This window comes from Artemia franciscana, chromosome 13 (genome assembly GCF_032884065.1).
Source record: "Artemia franciscana chromosome 13, ASM3288406v1, whole genome shotgun sequence".
NCBI classification, from domain to species: domain Eukaryota; kingdom Metazoa; phylum Arthropoda; class Branchiopoda; order Anostraca; family Artemiidae; genus Artemia; species Artemia franciscana.
In genome coordinates, this window is record NC_088875.1 from 45,874,580 (window position 1) to 45,890,605 (window position 16,026).

Below are 16,026 nucleotides of genomic sequence, written 5' to 3' on the forward strand. Positions count from 1 at the left end.
GACCATTTGGTCGATACGATGACCCGTGGAAAAAAAAAAAAATAAACACGCACTCGTGATCTGTCTTCTGGCAAAAAAACGAAATTTCACATTTTTGTAGATAGGAGCTTGAAATTTTTGCTACAGGGTTCTCTGATACGCTGAATGCGATGGTGTGATTTTCGTTAAGATTCTTTGACTTGTAGACTTGTTTTTTTTTCCTATTTTCCAAAATAAGGCAAATTTTCTCAGGCTCGTAACGTATGACAAAGATTAAATTTGATGAAACTTATATATTTAAAATCAGCATGAAAATTCGATTCTTTTGATGTATCTGTTAGCATCAAAATTCCGTTTTTTAGAGTTTCGTTTACTATTGAGCCGGGTCGCTCCTTACTACAGTTCGTTACCACGAACTGTTTGACTAGATATTTTTTCGTCTTTAATTTCTTCTGCATATGCTGGTTTCGCTATTTTTGAAAGAGAAAAAAATTGTTAGTGCTTATGTAAGATTTCTTTTTAAGGGTCTAGCCTACAAATTATAAAAAAAGCTCTTCTAAAATGCGCAAATTATGTGACACTTTAAGAAGGTTATAAGAAAATTCCTGAGATATCGATTGAGTGACACCAGAAGTGCCAATTCAAGAAGATGTTGGAGGGGGACAAGGATTTTCTTGATTTAAAAAAAAAATTGTAGATACAAAGGCAAAGAGGTTTTTTGTAAATCTAGTGGGGGGAGGTGTTTTTCTGATTATTATTGAAAATACCAAAAATGTATTTATAAAAATCTCTAGGGGGGGTTATTTTCTCCACCCTTATTTGGTACCTTTTAGTAGCACGGACGCGAAGGCCTCTTTGTAGGAAAAAATTAAGTAAAGAAAAAGAATTATACGATTTAATTATGTACATTATTTCATATCTGCATATTTTGCACTTTAATTGTATACAATGCTTTGTATATACACGCTGTGCAGATGCCATGAAACATGCATAATGAAATAAGACTGCATTTAGTGAAATCTACATTAAACAGTCTAAACTCTAAATTTCAACGCTTTTGCCTGAAATAAAACTTTTAATTGTTTTGAAGTTAAGAAGAAAGAAAGCTGTTAAAAGCTCGGTAAACAAAAAAAATACAAATAAAAGAAATGTTAAAATAGTGTATCAAGTAGTGAGTTTTGGAAGCCCTGCTGGAAGCTCAGTTGGCAAATGTATGATCAGCCTCCCATCCCTAGAAAGGTTCTGGCTCCCACCATAAGAAATAAAATGCATAACAACTTCGTAATAATTATTCATTTTCATCAAAAATCTGAATATCTCTTGTAGGCGAAAAAGCTTTGAGCTAATAAATTTACTCTCTAACAAAATAATCAAATAGAGGAGAAAAATCACTGCATCTATTCACATGTTGAAGCTGTCAGTAGCAGCAAATAATTTCTTATTCCCTGCTTTTAAAGACTTATTACCAAGAAAAAGGACTCATGCTGTGTTACATAAAATGCTGTAGTCGCTGTTTGGTTATGTACTTCCCAAAATTATATACCCTTTTACCTACCCGTACTTCTATCATTACCTCAAAACGAAAACGTTGGCGAGATTGAATCAGCCGTGGTGGAATTGAACTTTTCGGTTTTTGTAAATTTTTCTTATAGTATAAAGGGGTAAAAAAATTTACAATAATAAAACCAACTAAATTTAATTACAGCATGGACAGCTTATTGAAGCCAAGATTGTCCCTGTCAGGCCATGAGTTTGAGAGGCATAGGCCACTTCGAGTTACTCTGTAGTAATATGTTTCTCATGAGAACGGAAGTAGCTTTCAGTTACATGTAGACGGTTTAAAGTTCGAATCGCTCTGTAGTACAAAAAAATATACCGTTGTACCGTGCACGTGGTACGCGTTGTACGTGGTACAACGTTGTAACGATGTACCGTAGTACAACGATAATTAGATTCTCCGTTAGTAATAATGGGTTTGATTTCAAGCATAGAATGTCGCCCATAGTCAAGGAGTTCTTTAGTCACCAAAGTTCAGCGGTGTCGATATTCCCGTTCTAAATTGGTATCAAAGTTCTGTGCGGTAATGAATTTTTACTTCGATGTAAAAACCTCAACTTTAGCTGGTGGAACAATCAGTTAATCTCTGCTTATCAATGCGGGGCCCAAGGTTCCATCTTAGCTGCCACAGGGTCTAAAGTTGCATGGAGAATGTGTATTAACGTCTAAAAATGGTTAAACAACGAAAAGAAGTGATACTTTTTTACGTAATAGGGATGGTTTCTAAACTAAGCATGTGTTAATTACTTAAAAACCTAGGTGTAGGAAAAAAGCTTCAGGGACCCACAAATCAGGATTTCTTTGGTTGTTTCGTAATAGGCTTTGGGTTTTACATAATAGAGCTTTATTTTAGTGTTACGTAATAGGGTTTGCTTGTTACATAATAGGACTTGTTAGAGTCCGTTAGTATATATATATATATATATATATATATATATATATATATATATATATATATATATATATATATATATATATATATATATATATATATATAATGATACCATGAATTTTTACAAACATTTCTTCGGTTGTATCATTTTTAAATGGTTTTGAATCTTAATCTAGGGATAGCATTGTCAATCAAACAGTTCGTGGTAACGAACTGTAGTAAGGAGCGACCCGGCTCAATAGTAAACGAAACTCTAAAAATCGGAATTTTGATGCTAAAAGATACATCAAAAGAATCGGATTTTCATGCTGATTTTAAATATATAAGTTTCGTCAAATTTAATCTTTGTCATCAAAAGCTACGAGCCTGAGAAAATTTACCTTATTTTGGAAAATAGGGGAAACACCCCCTAAAAGTCAAAGAATCTTAACGAAAATCACACCATCGCATTCAGCGTATAAGAGAACCCTATAGCAAAAAATTCAAGCTCCTATCTAAAAAATGTGGAATTTCGTATTTTTTGCCAGAAGACAGATCACTGGTGCGTGTTTATTTGTTTGTTTTTTTGTTGTTTTTTTCCAGGGGTCAATGCATCGACCAAATGGTCCTAGCATGTCCAAGAGGGCTCATTTTAATGGAAATGAAAAGTTCTAGTGCCCTTTTTAAGTGACCAAAAAAATTGGAGGGCACCTAGGCCCCCTCCCACGCTCATTTTTTCCAAAAGTCAACAAATCAAAATTTTGAGATAGCCATTTTGTTCCACATAGTCGAAAACTGTAATAACTAAGTCTTTGATGATGACTTACTCCCCCACAGTCCCTGGGGGAGGGGCTACAAGTTACAAACTTTGACCAGTGTTTACATATAGTAATGGTTATTGGGAAGTGTACAGACGTTTTCAGTGGGGTTCTTATGGTTTGGGGGGTTAGTTTGAGGGGAGGGAGCTATGTGGAAGTATCTTTCCTTAGAGGAATATGTCATGGGGGAAGGGAAACTCAATGAAAAGGGCGCAGGATTTTCTAGCATTACTATAAAAAAAAATGAAAAAATAAACATGAAAAAGTTTTTTCAGTTGAAAGTAAGGAGTAGCATTAAAACTTAAAACGAGCAGAGATTATTAAGCATATGAGGGATTCTAAAAATATTTTAGCATAAAGAGCGAGGTATTTAGGAGGAGATAAATACATCGCTCTTTATGCTAAAGTATTTCTAGTAATTTCAACTACTAATTCTACGGCCTTTCTGATTCAGGGGTCATTCTTAAAGAATTGGGACAAAACTTAAGATTTAGTATAAAGAGCGAGGTATTGACGAGGGAAAAACCCCCTCATATACATAATTAAAAAATAAGAATATAAAAGTTTGTTACGTAAGTTAATACTTAAGTTACGTATATTTTTTACTAATAAAAACGTTCGCTAAAAATTAAAAGTTCTAGTTGGCTTTTTAAGTAACCGAAAAATTGGAGGGCAACTACGCCTCCTTCCCCACTCATTATTTCTCAAAAGCCATTTAGCCAAAAAGAGAATTAGTATGCGAATTTCATTTTGATAATTTATGTGCGGATAGCCAAATTCAAACATGAATTAATTCAAAACGTTCAGAAATTAAATTTAAAAAAACTAGTTTTTTTAACTGAAAGTAAGGAGCGACATTAAAACTTAAAACGAACAGAAATTACTCCGTATATGAAACGGGTTTTCCCCTCTGCAAACCCCTCGCTCTTTACGCTAAAGTTTGACTCTTTGCCACAATTCTAATTTTTAAAACAATTAAAAACTTTAGCGTAAAGAGCGAGGGATAGCGGAGGGGGAAACCCGTTTCATATACGGAGTAATTTCTGTTCGTTTTAAGTTTTAATGTCGCTCCTTACTTTTAGTTAAAAAACTAGTTTTTTAATTTAATTCATATAGGGTCCTATGGGATCTATCAAAGGATAAATTGTAGAGTGGAAACCCATTTAATTTATACATAAGAAACGAAAGCCCAACCCTTTCAAATTTATGTGGAGAATTCGTCCAAGATCCAACGGTACTTGCACTTTTTACAAAAGCCAAAGCAAGTTTTGAAGGAATTTCACCATTGATAAATGACGAATCAGTGTAGGTACGTGTACCCGTAGCAATATGTCGTTGATTTATGATTGTATGAGGAACAAGCAATTTGATATTATTTCTACTAGCTCTTAACTTGTCAATTGCCAAAGCAACAGAACTCATAGCCTGTTGTGTTCGCTTATGAAGCATTACCGAGGTGAGAGAGACTGTTGCATCAGGTGCAGTGCCAACTACTTTTTGCAAAATGAAATTGGACGGTGCGAGTTGTAGCTTTATATTAATCTTAAAATTGAAAGGTAACCATTGAGGTATATTAAATATCTCATGATTTATTTTCCCAGCCAAGTTTAAATCTTTAGCTGTCGGATCTCCAAGTATATTGGTAGTGACAGTGTCCGTTTTATATTCATATCCAATGGCCAAACCTCTCACTACCTTATAAGGCACTGGAGTCATATACATAAAGTCTCTATAACTTGCATAATTTGAAAGATTGTTGCTTGTTCTCCCAAATCTTCAATTTATAGAAATACTTATTTGTCTAAACAAATTGTCTAGTACACAATTTTCATAGAATAATCCCCGGCTGCACTTGATTTTTCGTTATTAGATTTTTTTTTAAATCATATGTAAATCTGTAAATGTGGAAGTCAAATATATGGAATAGTCTTTACTGGAATAAATGTGAAAATGTACATTTTCAGAAAGCGGTTATTGTGGATAAAATTGTTCATACTAACAAGGTTTTACACTCACATCATAATTTTCCGCGTCGAAAAGATTTAGAGATGATATGACTGAAGGATGAGATTGTTTACGTGGTTGATATGCCATTTCTAGGAAAAGAAATCCTTTTTCGATTTAAAAATTTTTACTCTTGGTTTTTTTCTGCTTTGATAAGAGTATTGTTTTACGCTTCCGGACTGAGTTGGGACTGATGAGTAATGAGATGTTTCTCGCCCTTTTAAAACCTGTCCCGCTTTGTCGTGCTTTCAATCGCTTGTCGAGGGATTGTCCACTGGACCTGAGATTTTGGGAAACACTTTCTTTAAAATCCTTCCCAGAGCCCCAATCATCTAGTGTACGAGTATACAAAATCTGCGGGAACCGATTCGATATATTTTTTAGCCAGGGGTAGTGGAGAGCAAAACATACTTAGCAAAAAAATTGCAGAGACCTTAACCGGACATTGATGAACGACCCCTGTAATTGTCCTTTCTATGACGTAATTGTCGTGGTAAATTTGTTCAATAAAAGTTTCTCTCTCTCTCTCTTTCTCTTTCTCTCTTTCTCTTTCTCTCTTTCTGAGAGATGAGGGACCTTCGGTAGAAGATTTCGCTGATGTCAGCTTCGTTGGCATACATCTTAGTTCTATTTGGCGTGTTTGCAGAGTTAGGAAACCTTTCCGAAATGTTTTCAAACCTACTCTCGTAATTACAGATTACTGCTTAATTAAATCTGCTTAAAGTTATCATACTGTAATTGGCAAGTCTTTTTTCACTTGACAGCTTCTTTGGCAATTTTTTTTTTTTTATTACAATTATTTTTGGTTGTGCTTATCTTTTTACTTAGCTGTAGATACTGTAGAAACCACGAATAGCCTTTAAAAAGCCGGAAAAAACCTGGAATTATTTTGTCACTTTTAAACACTCATTTAAGCACCACGTACAGATGTCCAAAAAATCAAGTTCAGCGTTTTATCTACAGATGTTACACAAATCCCATTCCTGGAAACCGTTTTACCAAAGAAAAATGGTATGTGGTCCGTTTTGCTGAATTCAGTTTCACGAAGTTAGTTCTGGCTTTGGTTGTGGAGCTTCCACGTTTTCAGATATTTTCTGGTAATTTGATCTAGGCATTTTTATAGCACTTGGTATTTACCAAGTGACATATAGCGATCGCAAATTCTGTCGGTCTGTCGGTCCGTCTGTCTGTCCCGGTTTTGCTAGTTTAGGCACTTCCAGAAAAACTAGGACGATGAAATTTGGCAAGTGTATCAGGGACCAGACCAGATTAAATTGGAAATTGTCGTTTCCCCGATTTGACCATCTGGGAGGGAGTGGGGGAACTGTTAATTCGGAAAAATTAGAAAAAATGAGGTATTTTTAGCTTACGAACGGGTGATTCGATCTTAATGAAACTTGATATTTAGAATGATATCATGGGTCAGAGCTCTTATTTGAAATCGAGACCGGAATCGGGGACACTGGGGGAAGTTGGAGGGGGAAACCTAAAATCCAAGAAAACAATTAGAGTAGAGGGACCGGGATGAAACTTGGTGGGAAAAATAAACACAAGTCCTAGATACGTGATTGACATAACCAGAAAGGATACTATTCCTTTGGTGGATTTGGGGGGGGGGTGGAGTTTTAATTCTGAAAAATTAGAAAAAATGAAGTATTTTCAACTTACGAAGGAGCAATCGGATCTTAATGAAATTTCATATTGAGTAGGACCTCGTAACTCGGATCTTTTATTTTAATTCCCAACCGGACTCAGTGTCATTGGGGGGAGTTTGGGGGGAGAATCTCGGGAACCGCTTAGATTGTAGTGATCAGGATGAAACTTGGTGGGAAGAATAAGCACATCTCCAAGATACGTGACTGAAATAACCGGATCGGATCCGCTCTCTTTCGGGGAATTGGAAGGGGGGTAATTCGGAAAAATAAAAAAATGAGGTATTTGTAACTTACGAATGGGTGATCATCTCTTAATGAAATTTGATATTTAGAAGGATCTTGTGCTTCATAGGAGGATTTTTGCTTTAAATCCCGACCAGTCTGGTGACATTGGGGGGAGTTGGAGGGGGAAACCGGAAATCTTGGATAATTAGAAATTGAGGTATCTTTATCTTACAAATGGGTGATCGGATATTAATGAAACTTTATAAATAGAAATATCTTAAGTCTCAGATGTTCTATTTTCTATTTGAATTGGATTCGGGGACATAGGGGTTTGGAGGGGGAACAGAAATCTTGGAAACTGGAAATCTTGGAAAACGCTTAGAGTGGAGAGATCGGGATGAAACTTGATGGGAAGAATAAGCACAAGTTCCAGATACGTGATTGACACAATTGGAACGAATCCACTCTTTTTGGGGGAGCTGGGGGGAAGGGAATTTCCAGTGCTTTGGCGAGTTTGGTGCTTCTGGACGTGCTAGGACGATGAAAATTGGTAGGCGTGTCAGTGACCTAAACAAATTGACTTGATAACAGTTGTTTCCTCGATTCGGCCATCTGGGGGGCTGGAGGGAGAGGAAAAATTAAAAACGAGGTATTTTTAACTTACGAATGGTTGATCGGATCTTAACGAAATTTGATATTTGGAAGAACCTCGTGTCTCAGAGCTCATTTTTTAAATCCCGACCGTATCCGGTGATATTTGGGGAGTTTTAGGGGGAAACGGGAAATCATGGAAAACGCTTAGAGTGGAGAGATCGGGATGAAACTTGGTGGGAAGAAAAAACACAAGTTCTAGATAGTAATTGACATAACCGGACTGAATCTGCTCTCTTTAGGGGAGTTGGGGGGATGTTAATTCCGAAAAATTAGAAAAATCGAGGTATTTTTAACTTAAGGACGGGTAACCGGACCTTAATGCAATTTGATATTTAGAAGGAACTCGTGTCTCAGAGCTCATATTTTAAATCCCGACCAGATCTGGTGACACTGGGGGGGGGACTTTGAGGGGAAACCGGAAATCCTGGAAAACGCTTAGAGTGAAGAGACCGGGATGGAACTTGGTGGGTAGAATAAACAAAGGTCGTATATACGTGATTGACGTAACTTGACTGGATCTGCTCTCTTTGGAGGAGTTAGGGGGTCCAGTGCTTTGGCGAGTTCGGTGCTTCTAGACATGCTAGGACGATGAAAATTGGTAGGCGTGTCAGGAACCTGTACAAATCGACTTGATAAAGTCGTTTTCCCCGATTCAACCATCTGGGGGGGCTGAAGGGAGAACAAAAATTAGAAAAGTGAGGTATTTTTAACTTCCCGAGTGGGTGATCGGATCTTAATGAGTTTTTATATTTAGAAGGATCTCGTGTCTCAGAGCTCTTATTTTAAATCCCGGCTGGCATTAAGCCTCTGATTTTCCTTTTAAATCAACCTATTGATTCTTAGAATTTTGCTATAGCTCATGCCATATGAGCTCTTGGCTCTTCCGACCTCGTCACAAGTGCCATATGAGCTCTTAGATCTTGTTATTCAAGTAAATTACATTTAATGCATTGGATTGGAAAACAAGTCTTGAGAAGGATTAAGACATTGGTTTATCTTTCTTCTTTGATTTTTTTTATACGAATAGTTTAGCCTCTAAAAGATTAGTTAAAAAAAAGAAGTAAAAGAATGGAAATTTTGCAGATTTGCTGAAATTAAGTTCTAAATTGCCAAATTTTAAAGAGTACAAAGAGTACTTGAAAGTATTTAAGAGTACAAAAATATGGATAGTTCACAATTTTAGGTGTTTTATTCACCGTTTTTTTCAAAATATTTAAATTTAAGTTTTCCTTGTGTAACAATAAACCTTTCCGTTAAAACATTTTCAAATTTGTTCTGTATAAATATGTTAGTTTTAATTGTAATGCTTTAGTATATCTGCTGATGATATATGATGATCGCTGTATATGTGGTCAAAATGTCTAAGCTTTTGTAACTGTTTTAATTGTCTGATAAATGGACCTATCCCATTTGAATGTTTAGTTTTTGGTCTCTTTTGTCAAATAAAAAGATATTAAAGCTTCAAATTTTAATTTGAATGAGCCCTCTTCCGATACTCTACGACCATTTATTCGGTTTGATCATCCCTGGGGAAAGAACAACGAACAAACAAAAAGACAAAATCGTATTTGTTATCAGACTTCTCCAACAGACATGCATAATACAATGATGCAATTTTATTCTTGGATAGTACCCTTTTAGGCTGTGCATCTCCCCCTTTTCTTAAATTTTGTAAATTTTTTCAGGCTAAAATTTTAATGGACAATTCCAAGTTTTGTGAATGATGTATATTTTGAATCACCATACAAGGGAGATTCTTTTTACATGTTTAATGTTACAAAAATCCTTTTTTAGAGTTTCAGCTGCTATAGTAACCAAACTGTACAATACATGTCGTACTTTACTTATAGTTCATTACTACGAAATTCGCTACACTGCTGATTTCTCCCAATACTCTGTACTTGTCATAATAAATCTTTCTCGAGTATAAGCAAAATTTTTTTTAGGCTGGTGTTAATAGTGGCTTACATATTATCATTTTCGATGAAATTGATGCAATATGCAAAGCAAGAGGATCTGTCAGTGGAGCTTCTGGTGTCCACGACACTGTTGTCAACCAACTTCTTTCCAAGATAGATGGTGTTGATCAGTTGAACAATATCCTTGTAATTGGAATGACGAACAGAAAGGATATGATTGATGAAGCTCTTTTGAGGCCAGGTCGATTTGAGGTTTGTAAATGCTCAACTCTTGCCTATGAATTTCATCCCATCCAAAACTTATCTTACCTAGCTTCATTCTCTGGCTTTTGCGACTGATTTCTTATTCAATCCGAAAACAGAAGTTTATCTTTCCCCTAAAAGCTTGAAAACTTTTTATTTGCTCCCTTTTTTAAGTTATGGAGGCGTGAGACATACTCTGCGGTTTTAGGCGAAACGGCAAGGTCAGGGAACCGACCATAAGAAAAATAATTATATATTCTTCCGTTATTACTAAAGATGAAAATTTGAAGACTGTTTTATTCCATTTGTTTGTCTTACTGTTAGACTATTTTGTTTGCCTTCTTATATTTGCCAACCAATGAATGCCAGTTTTTGCTGTACCGTTTTCGCTAGTCTTTAAAAAAAAGGTTCTGAAAAATATTTATAAACAAAGAACATCAGTCTTTGTACAGTAAGCATCAGGCTTCTAAGGCCTGGCATCTTCAATTTAGTTTTTCGTCAGTCGGGTATCAAAAGGACATATCTCCATAATCGTACCTTTTTAGAAGAGCAAAAGAAAAAACCTCACAATGTTTTTATTTCCCCTCTGATAACCGTAAAATAAGAATGGATTGATTTTTGTTGATTTACATGTCGGTCCTTTCTTTCACGGTTATCGGAGGGAAAATAAAAAAGTTGTGAGTTTTTTTTTTGCTCTTTTGAAAATTTACAGTTATGGAGATACGTCCTTTTTATACCCTATTGACGTTTTGCAACTGTTCACGCATAAAATTTATGAAGTGAGTATGACCTGGCAAGTACGCAGATCGTCTGGGCTTCTTTCCGCAATCTTGACTTCTCTCCTCGAAATACTAAGGTTTTCATTTCCTGCTAATTTCTCTACTTTTGATATTTCTATACTTTTTCGATTTTTATACGATTACGATATCGCTATTTTTTTTTTTTTTTTTTTTTTTTTTTAGTCCCATTTCTAATACGCAAAAATGAATCATGCGTTGCTGCCTAAATATAATATGTATAGATCATTGCCGTTTCAAAACATCTTGAGTTGCTTCCATTCTTAATTCAAGATTCATGGAATGGTAAAGCTGAAAACTATATTATTTTGTGATGTTTTTAATATTAATTGTCTATTGAACGCAGTTTCTTTGTGGAAATTGAGGTTCTCTTTTGAATTCAGTATCTCCTGGCAACCGAAATATAATGTCATTCAATTCTTTCATTAGTTGACAACATTGTCCACCCTACTCTAACTTTTTGTTTTCCTATTCATTTCTCAGCGAAAGTGTGTTTAGGTATTAGTACTATTCTTAGAAACATTTGGAACTTACGCAATGTTAAAATTTGAAGCAAGCTGAATAATTAAAATGGTCAAAAATAATTTGCACAAACATTTCTTGTTCACTTTGGTTTGTTCTCAGGGGAGGAACATCTCCACCCCTTCTTGTCGCTGCTGAACTACATTTTTGGTGGTTTTACTCAATTGGTTCTATATTTTCGTATAATAATCCATTGAGTAAATTTGACCGATTTTCAAAGTTAAAAAACAGACACCAGTGAAAAATAATTAAGTTTATAGGATTCCTTTGTTGCTTCATTACGTGTCGGAAAAGACAAGATAAATGATGGCTTTAAATTCAGTCACATCGCAGGACCAGTAACTCCCGTAGGTGTCCTTGAGTGACTAAAATTGTGTCACTAAATTTAAGCTACTCATAATAGGTATGTGACTAAACTTAGCCACTCACAAACTATGGGGATACTCGCTTCATAAGGATAGAAAAACTTCGATGCCACAGATAGTTGGTGCTTGTGTCTTAGACTAAAATTATGTTTTAAAAAGAAGTCGAATGCTGCTTCGACTGCCGGATTGAATGACCTCCAAAAAAAAAAAAAAAAAAAAAAAAAAAAAAAAAAAAAAAAAAAATATCCCTGGCATAGTCCTCTGAAGTCTTTCTGAAAAAAAAAAAAAAAAATCCTAAAAAAAAAGTTAAATTTTGAAGCAAGCTGAATAATTAGAATGGTCAAAAATCAATTTGCACAAATATTTCTTGTTCACTTTGGTTTGTTCTCAGGGGAAGGAACATCTCCCCCCCCCCCTCACTTTTCTCTTCTGAAATACTTTTTAGTGGTTTTACTCAATTGGTTATATATTTTCGTATAATAATCCATTTAGTAAATTTGACCGATTTTCAAAGTTAAAAAACAGACACCAGTGAAAAATAATTAAGTTTATAGGATTCCTTTGTTGCTTCATTACGTGTCGGAAAAGACAAGATAAATGATGGCTTTAAATTCAGTCACATCGCAGGACCAGTAACTCCCGTAGGTGTCCTTGAGTGACTAAAATTGTGTCACTAAATTTAAGCTATTCATAATAGGTATGTGACTAAACTTAGCCACTCACAAACTATGGGGATACTCGCTTCATAAGGATAGAAAAACTTCGATGCCACAGATAGTTGGTGCTTGTGTCTTAGACTAAAATTATGTTTTAAAAAGAAGTCGAATGCTGCTTAGACTACCGGATTGAATGACCTCCAAAAAAAAAAAAAAAAAAAAAAAAAAAAAAAAAAAAAAAATATCCCTGGCATAGTCCTCTGAAGTCTTTCTGAAAAAAAAAAAAAAAATCCTCAAAAAAAAGTTTGTGATTACGAACTGTAAGCAAGCAGCGACTTGGCCAATTTTTAACCGAAACTCTAAAAAACAGAACTTTGATAACAATTGATGCGCCAAAAGAACTGGATTTTTGTGCTGATTCCAAATATATGGTTAAACATTACAGTCAAAGTAAATGCCCCCAAAAATGGCTAAACTAACAGTCCAAATTAGTATATATATAAAACGACATGCTTCCATTGTCTCTGAAACCTGACACCCACTGAAAACTTTAAAGAAATTGAAGAGAAAAGGTAAAAAAAAGGGTTATTTATTTGCCGTACATTTTTATTCGACTTACATTAAAATATACCTGTACATTCTTAGCTCCTGATAACAGAGAAATGGCTAAACTTAAAGTCGAAATTTGTATATCTATGAAAAGCCAAGAAACCGTTGGTCTCACGTGCGCAATCTTCATGAGACCGTTGGTCTCACGTGCGCAATCTTCACTGTGCGCAAATGCAATGGTTACAAATAGCGAAACCAGGTCGTTACTTTTTTTAAATGACTGTGAGACGTTTGGTCCACATTCACCAACCTGGCTTCTCTTTAAACTTTTATTTTCACCTCTGGACTAAGGTTTGGGATTATGTTTTGAAAACCTTTGATTCAGGTCTGAATTTGCTTCGTTATGAATCAGTCGACTTTTTATTCTTTGCTTTAATAACAATGTATAAGTTAAAGTGGAAATCAGTCTTTTGACCTAATGACGAGAATTCAATTAAAAGCGGATGAAATAGAGAATTAAGAAAGGAGACTCAATTATATCCGTGAGAAAAAACTAGTTACCACCGTCTATCATTACCCAGTAAAATAACAATTTCAATTATAAGAACATATATAAAAATACTACTTCTGTCTCATTTATCTCCTTTTGTTACTTTTGCTTTGCATCTGAACCTAACGAGCTACTTTCGCTAAAATAAAAAAAAATCGAGGGCAGAAACAATAAAAGGTGCAAAGATCTCTTTGTAAATGTATATGAATACATTATATTTTCTATGTATATTTTATTATATTTTCTATGTTATATTTTCTATTATATTTTATTACATATATGTATACATTTTCTAATAAATCTGAATTGCCCTCTCTACTCGCTCAGGCCTTTGCAAATATCACAGAAATCTTTCTCATTTAGGCCTGGTTTTGTCTCTTAGTTTATCAGTTTTTTTTGTTTTTTTTAACTGTGCTTTAATCACTTTGTTTAGGTCCAAATGGAAATCGGTCTTCCGAATGAAGCTGGCCGAGTTCAAATTTTAAACATTCACACTGCCAACATGAGGAAGAACAACAAACTAGCTCCAGGTGTAAATATTGAAGTAAGTTTGTCTTGAAAACATTTTGAGATTCCTTTTTTTTCTTGGTTTCTTTGCCCTCTTCACAGTCACGTTCTTAGCATATTACTCGGCCAACATAGAAACAATAATAAACTAGCTCAGTGTTCCCAAATGAGGCGCATTTGGGCGATTTTATCGCTGGGCAATAAATTTTCGGTACTTGTGTATTATTCAGAACCCACTCAATAAGTGAAGTTAGGTTCTTTCGTGCAACAAACTACGATGCAGGTACATTTTATGAGAAAATCCGGTTTCATAGCCACAAAGACAAAAGTCAATTTAGTTTCCTATGCACAGTCATAGAAGATAGTGTCTGAACATGGATTTTGAAATGAAAATTTGGGATTTGTCAAAGACTGAAAAAGAGGCAATTGTATATTTCCAGGATAAGGGGTTGTTGCCCACAACAAAAACAGTGCGTCAATGGACACAGCATGACTTTATACTCCTACGAGAAGGAACAATTTTCCTAATAAAGCATTAATATTCCATCCTATTTTGTTTTATTTCATTAGCTTTATCCAAAGTTTGGGCTATATATTTGCACATTATGGGGAGGGGTGCATCATATCAAATACGTAACTTAACCTAACCACCTCTATATATAAAATATTTAACTAAAATGTACCTGCATCGTAGTTTGTTTCACGAAAGAACCTAACTTCACCTATTAAGTGTGTTCTGAAAATACACAAGTACTAATTTTTCAAATCAACCCATTTTTAAACGCGATTTTTCTTTTAAATTACAGCTTTGGCACATTTTTGCTCGAAAACTTGTTCCTTTGGATCGTTTTAGATTTATTTGGCGCTGCTATCTTATACCAAGCATCTGGCTACAGTGGTGTATGAGTTCTATTTTGAAATCATTTCAGAGTCTTTTCTCTTTCTTCCTTTCTTCGCTCATAGACTGTTGTCCTTAGCCTAGGACCTTTAGAAAAGGTCCTTTTAGACCTGTAGCAAAGGTGAACCAAATCCATTTAGCTTTGTGAAGGCTATTGCAATCGCGAAACCTATTTTATAAACATTTATTTATGCGGAATTTTGCTGCATCTCCGTTCAAAAAATGCCAAACATAGTGCCATTAGATTATGTAACTACTAAAATGCCTCTAGTTACTGTAATATACATATAGGTGATAGTAAATATATAAATATTATAAATTTAGAATATAGTAGTGTGTAATATAATGCCACGAAATTGTTTAATTGTCTTTTGTTATGTCCGAACAAAATAGAATATTATCTTGTATTATTAGCAGTATTTTGTATCTTTGCAGAATTCTTCTTAAGCTAGAGTTTATGCAGTAGTGGGCAGTGTGGGCAATATGCAGTACAGCCCTATTTTCAGATCGAATTCCCAGAGTAGAAAAAGTTGGCATTCGTCCTATATTCACGACTTCCTTTAAGTTCCTTTCGCCAAACCGCAGTCAAGTTTTGAGTGGAACTTAATTTGATGTGTTCTGAGATGAAGTCCTAAAGGGCTTCCTCTTTTCATTGAGAAAGAACCAAAAGAAAAAAGAAAAAACAGAATCGACTTGACTATCTTCAAAGGAACTTAAAATATGGGGAAAATGAGGTATAGGGTGTCTGGCACGTTGGAAGTAATATATGTCTAGGGGTTTTGGGGATATAGTATATATGTCTAGGGGTGGGAATTCTGTAAAAAAAAAAAGAGGTGGATTATACGAAACACACAGGAAAATGTCAACATTTCAGAAAAAATATTGATTTCCTAATTTTGAGGTGGGGAAGGGAGAGACATAAGAATGAAGACCCTTCAGCTTGCGTATGTGTATGCAGGACTTTGGTAACTGCGAATTTGCAGTGTATGTGGGTGGGATTTCAGGAGAGACAAAACAAATTACAAGCGTCTGACACCTAAAGTTTAGAGGCTAAGAAAAGTTTAAAGGCCTCCTGAGAATGCTGTATATTCCTGGTGAAACCACTTATTTCAATAATTGGTGAAGTTTTTGACAATGGCGGTTCTTGCCTGTCTTGCGCCCGGAACACAATATTTATTAGCCCCCGCCTCCCAATAAATTTTCAGGCTAGAATTTTATCATAATTTTCATTTATTAACAAAATTATTTTCGGTTTGT

General features: G+C 35.0%; 1 protein-coding gene across 1 annotated transcript in view; it reads left to right on the top strand.

Annotated features, from left to right (window-relative positions):
* The window catches only part of LOC136034996 (vesicle-fusing ATPase 1-like), a 267,443-nt gene that overhangs the window by 162,662 nt on the left and 88,755 nt on the right, over positions 1-16,026 (top strand). Inside the window, exons 8-9 of the mRNA XM_065716566.1 lie at positions 9,710-9,934; positions 13,798-13,908. Coding sequence (XP_065572638.1) covers positions 9,710-9,934; positions 13,798-13,908 — 336 coding nt within the window. The remainder of the gene's footprint in view (positions 1-9,709; positions 9,935-13,797; positions 13,909-16,026) is intronic.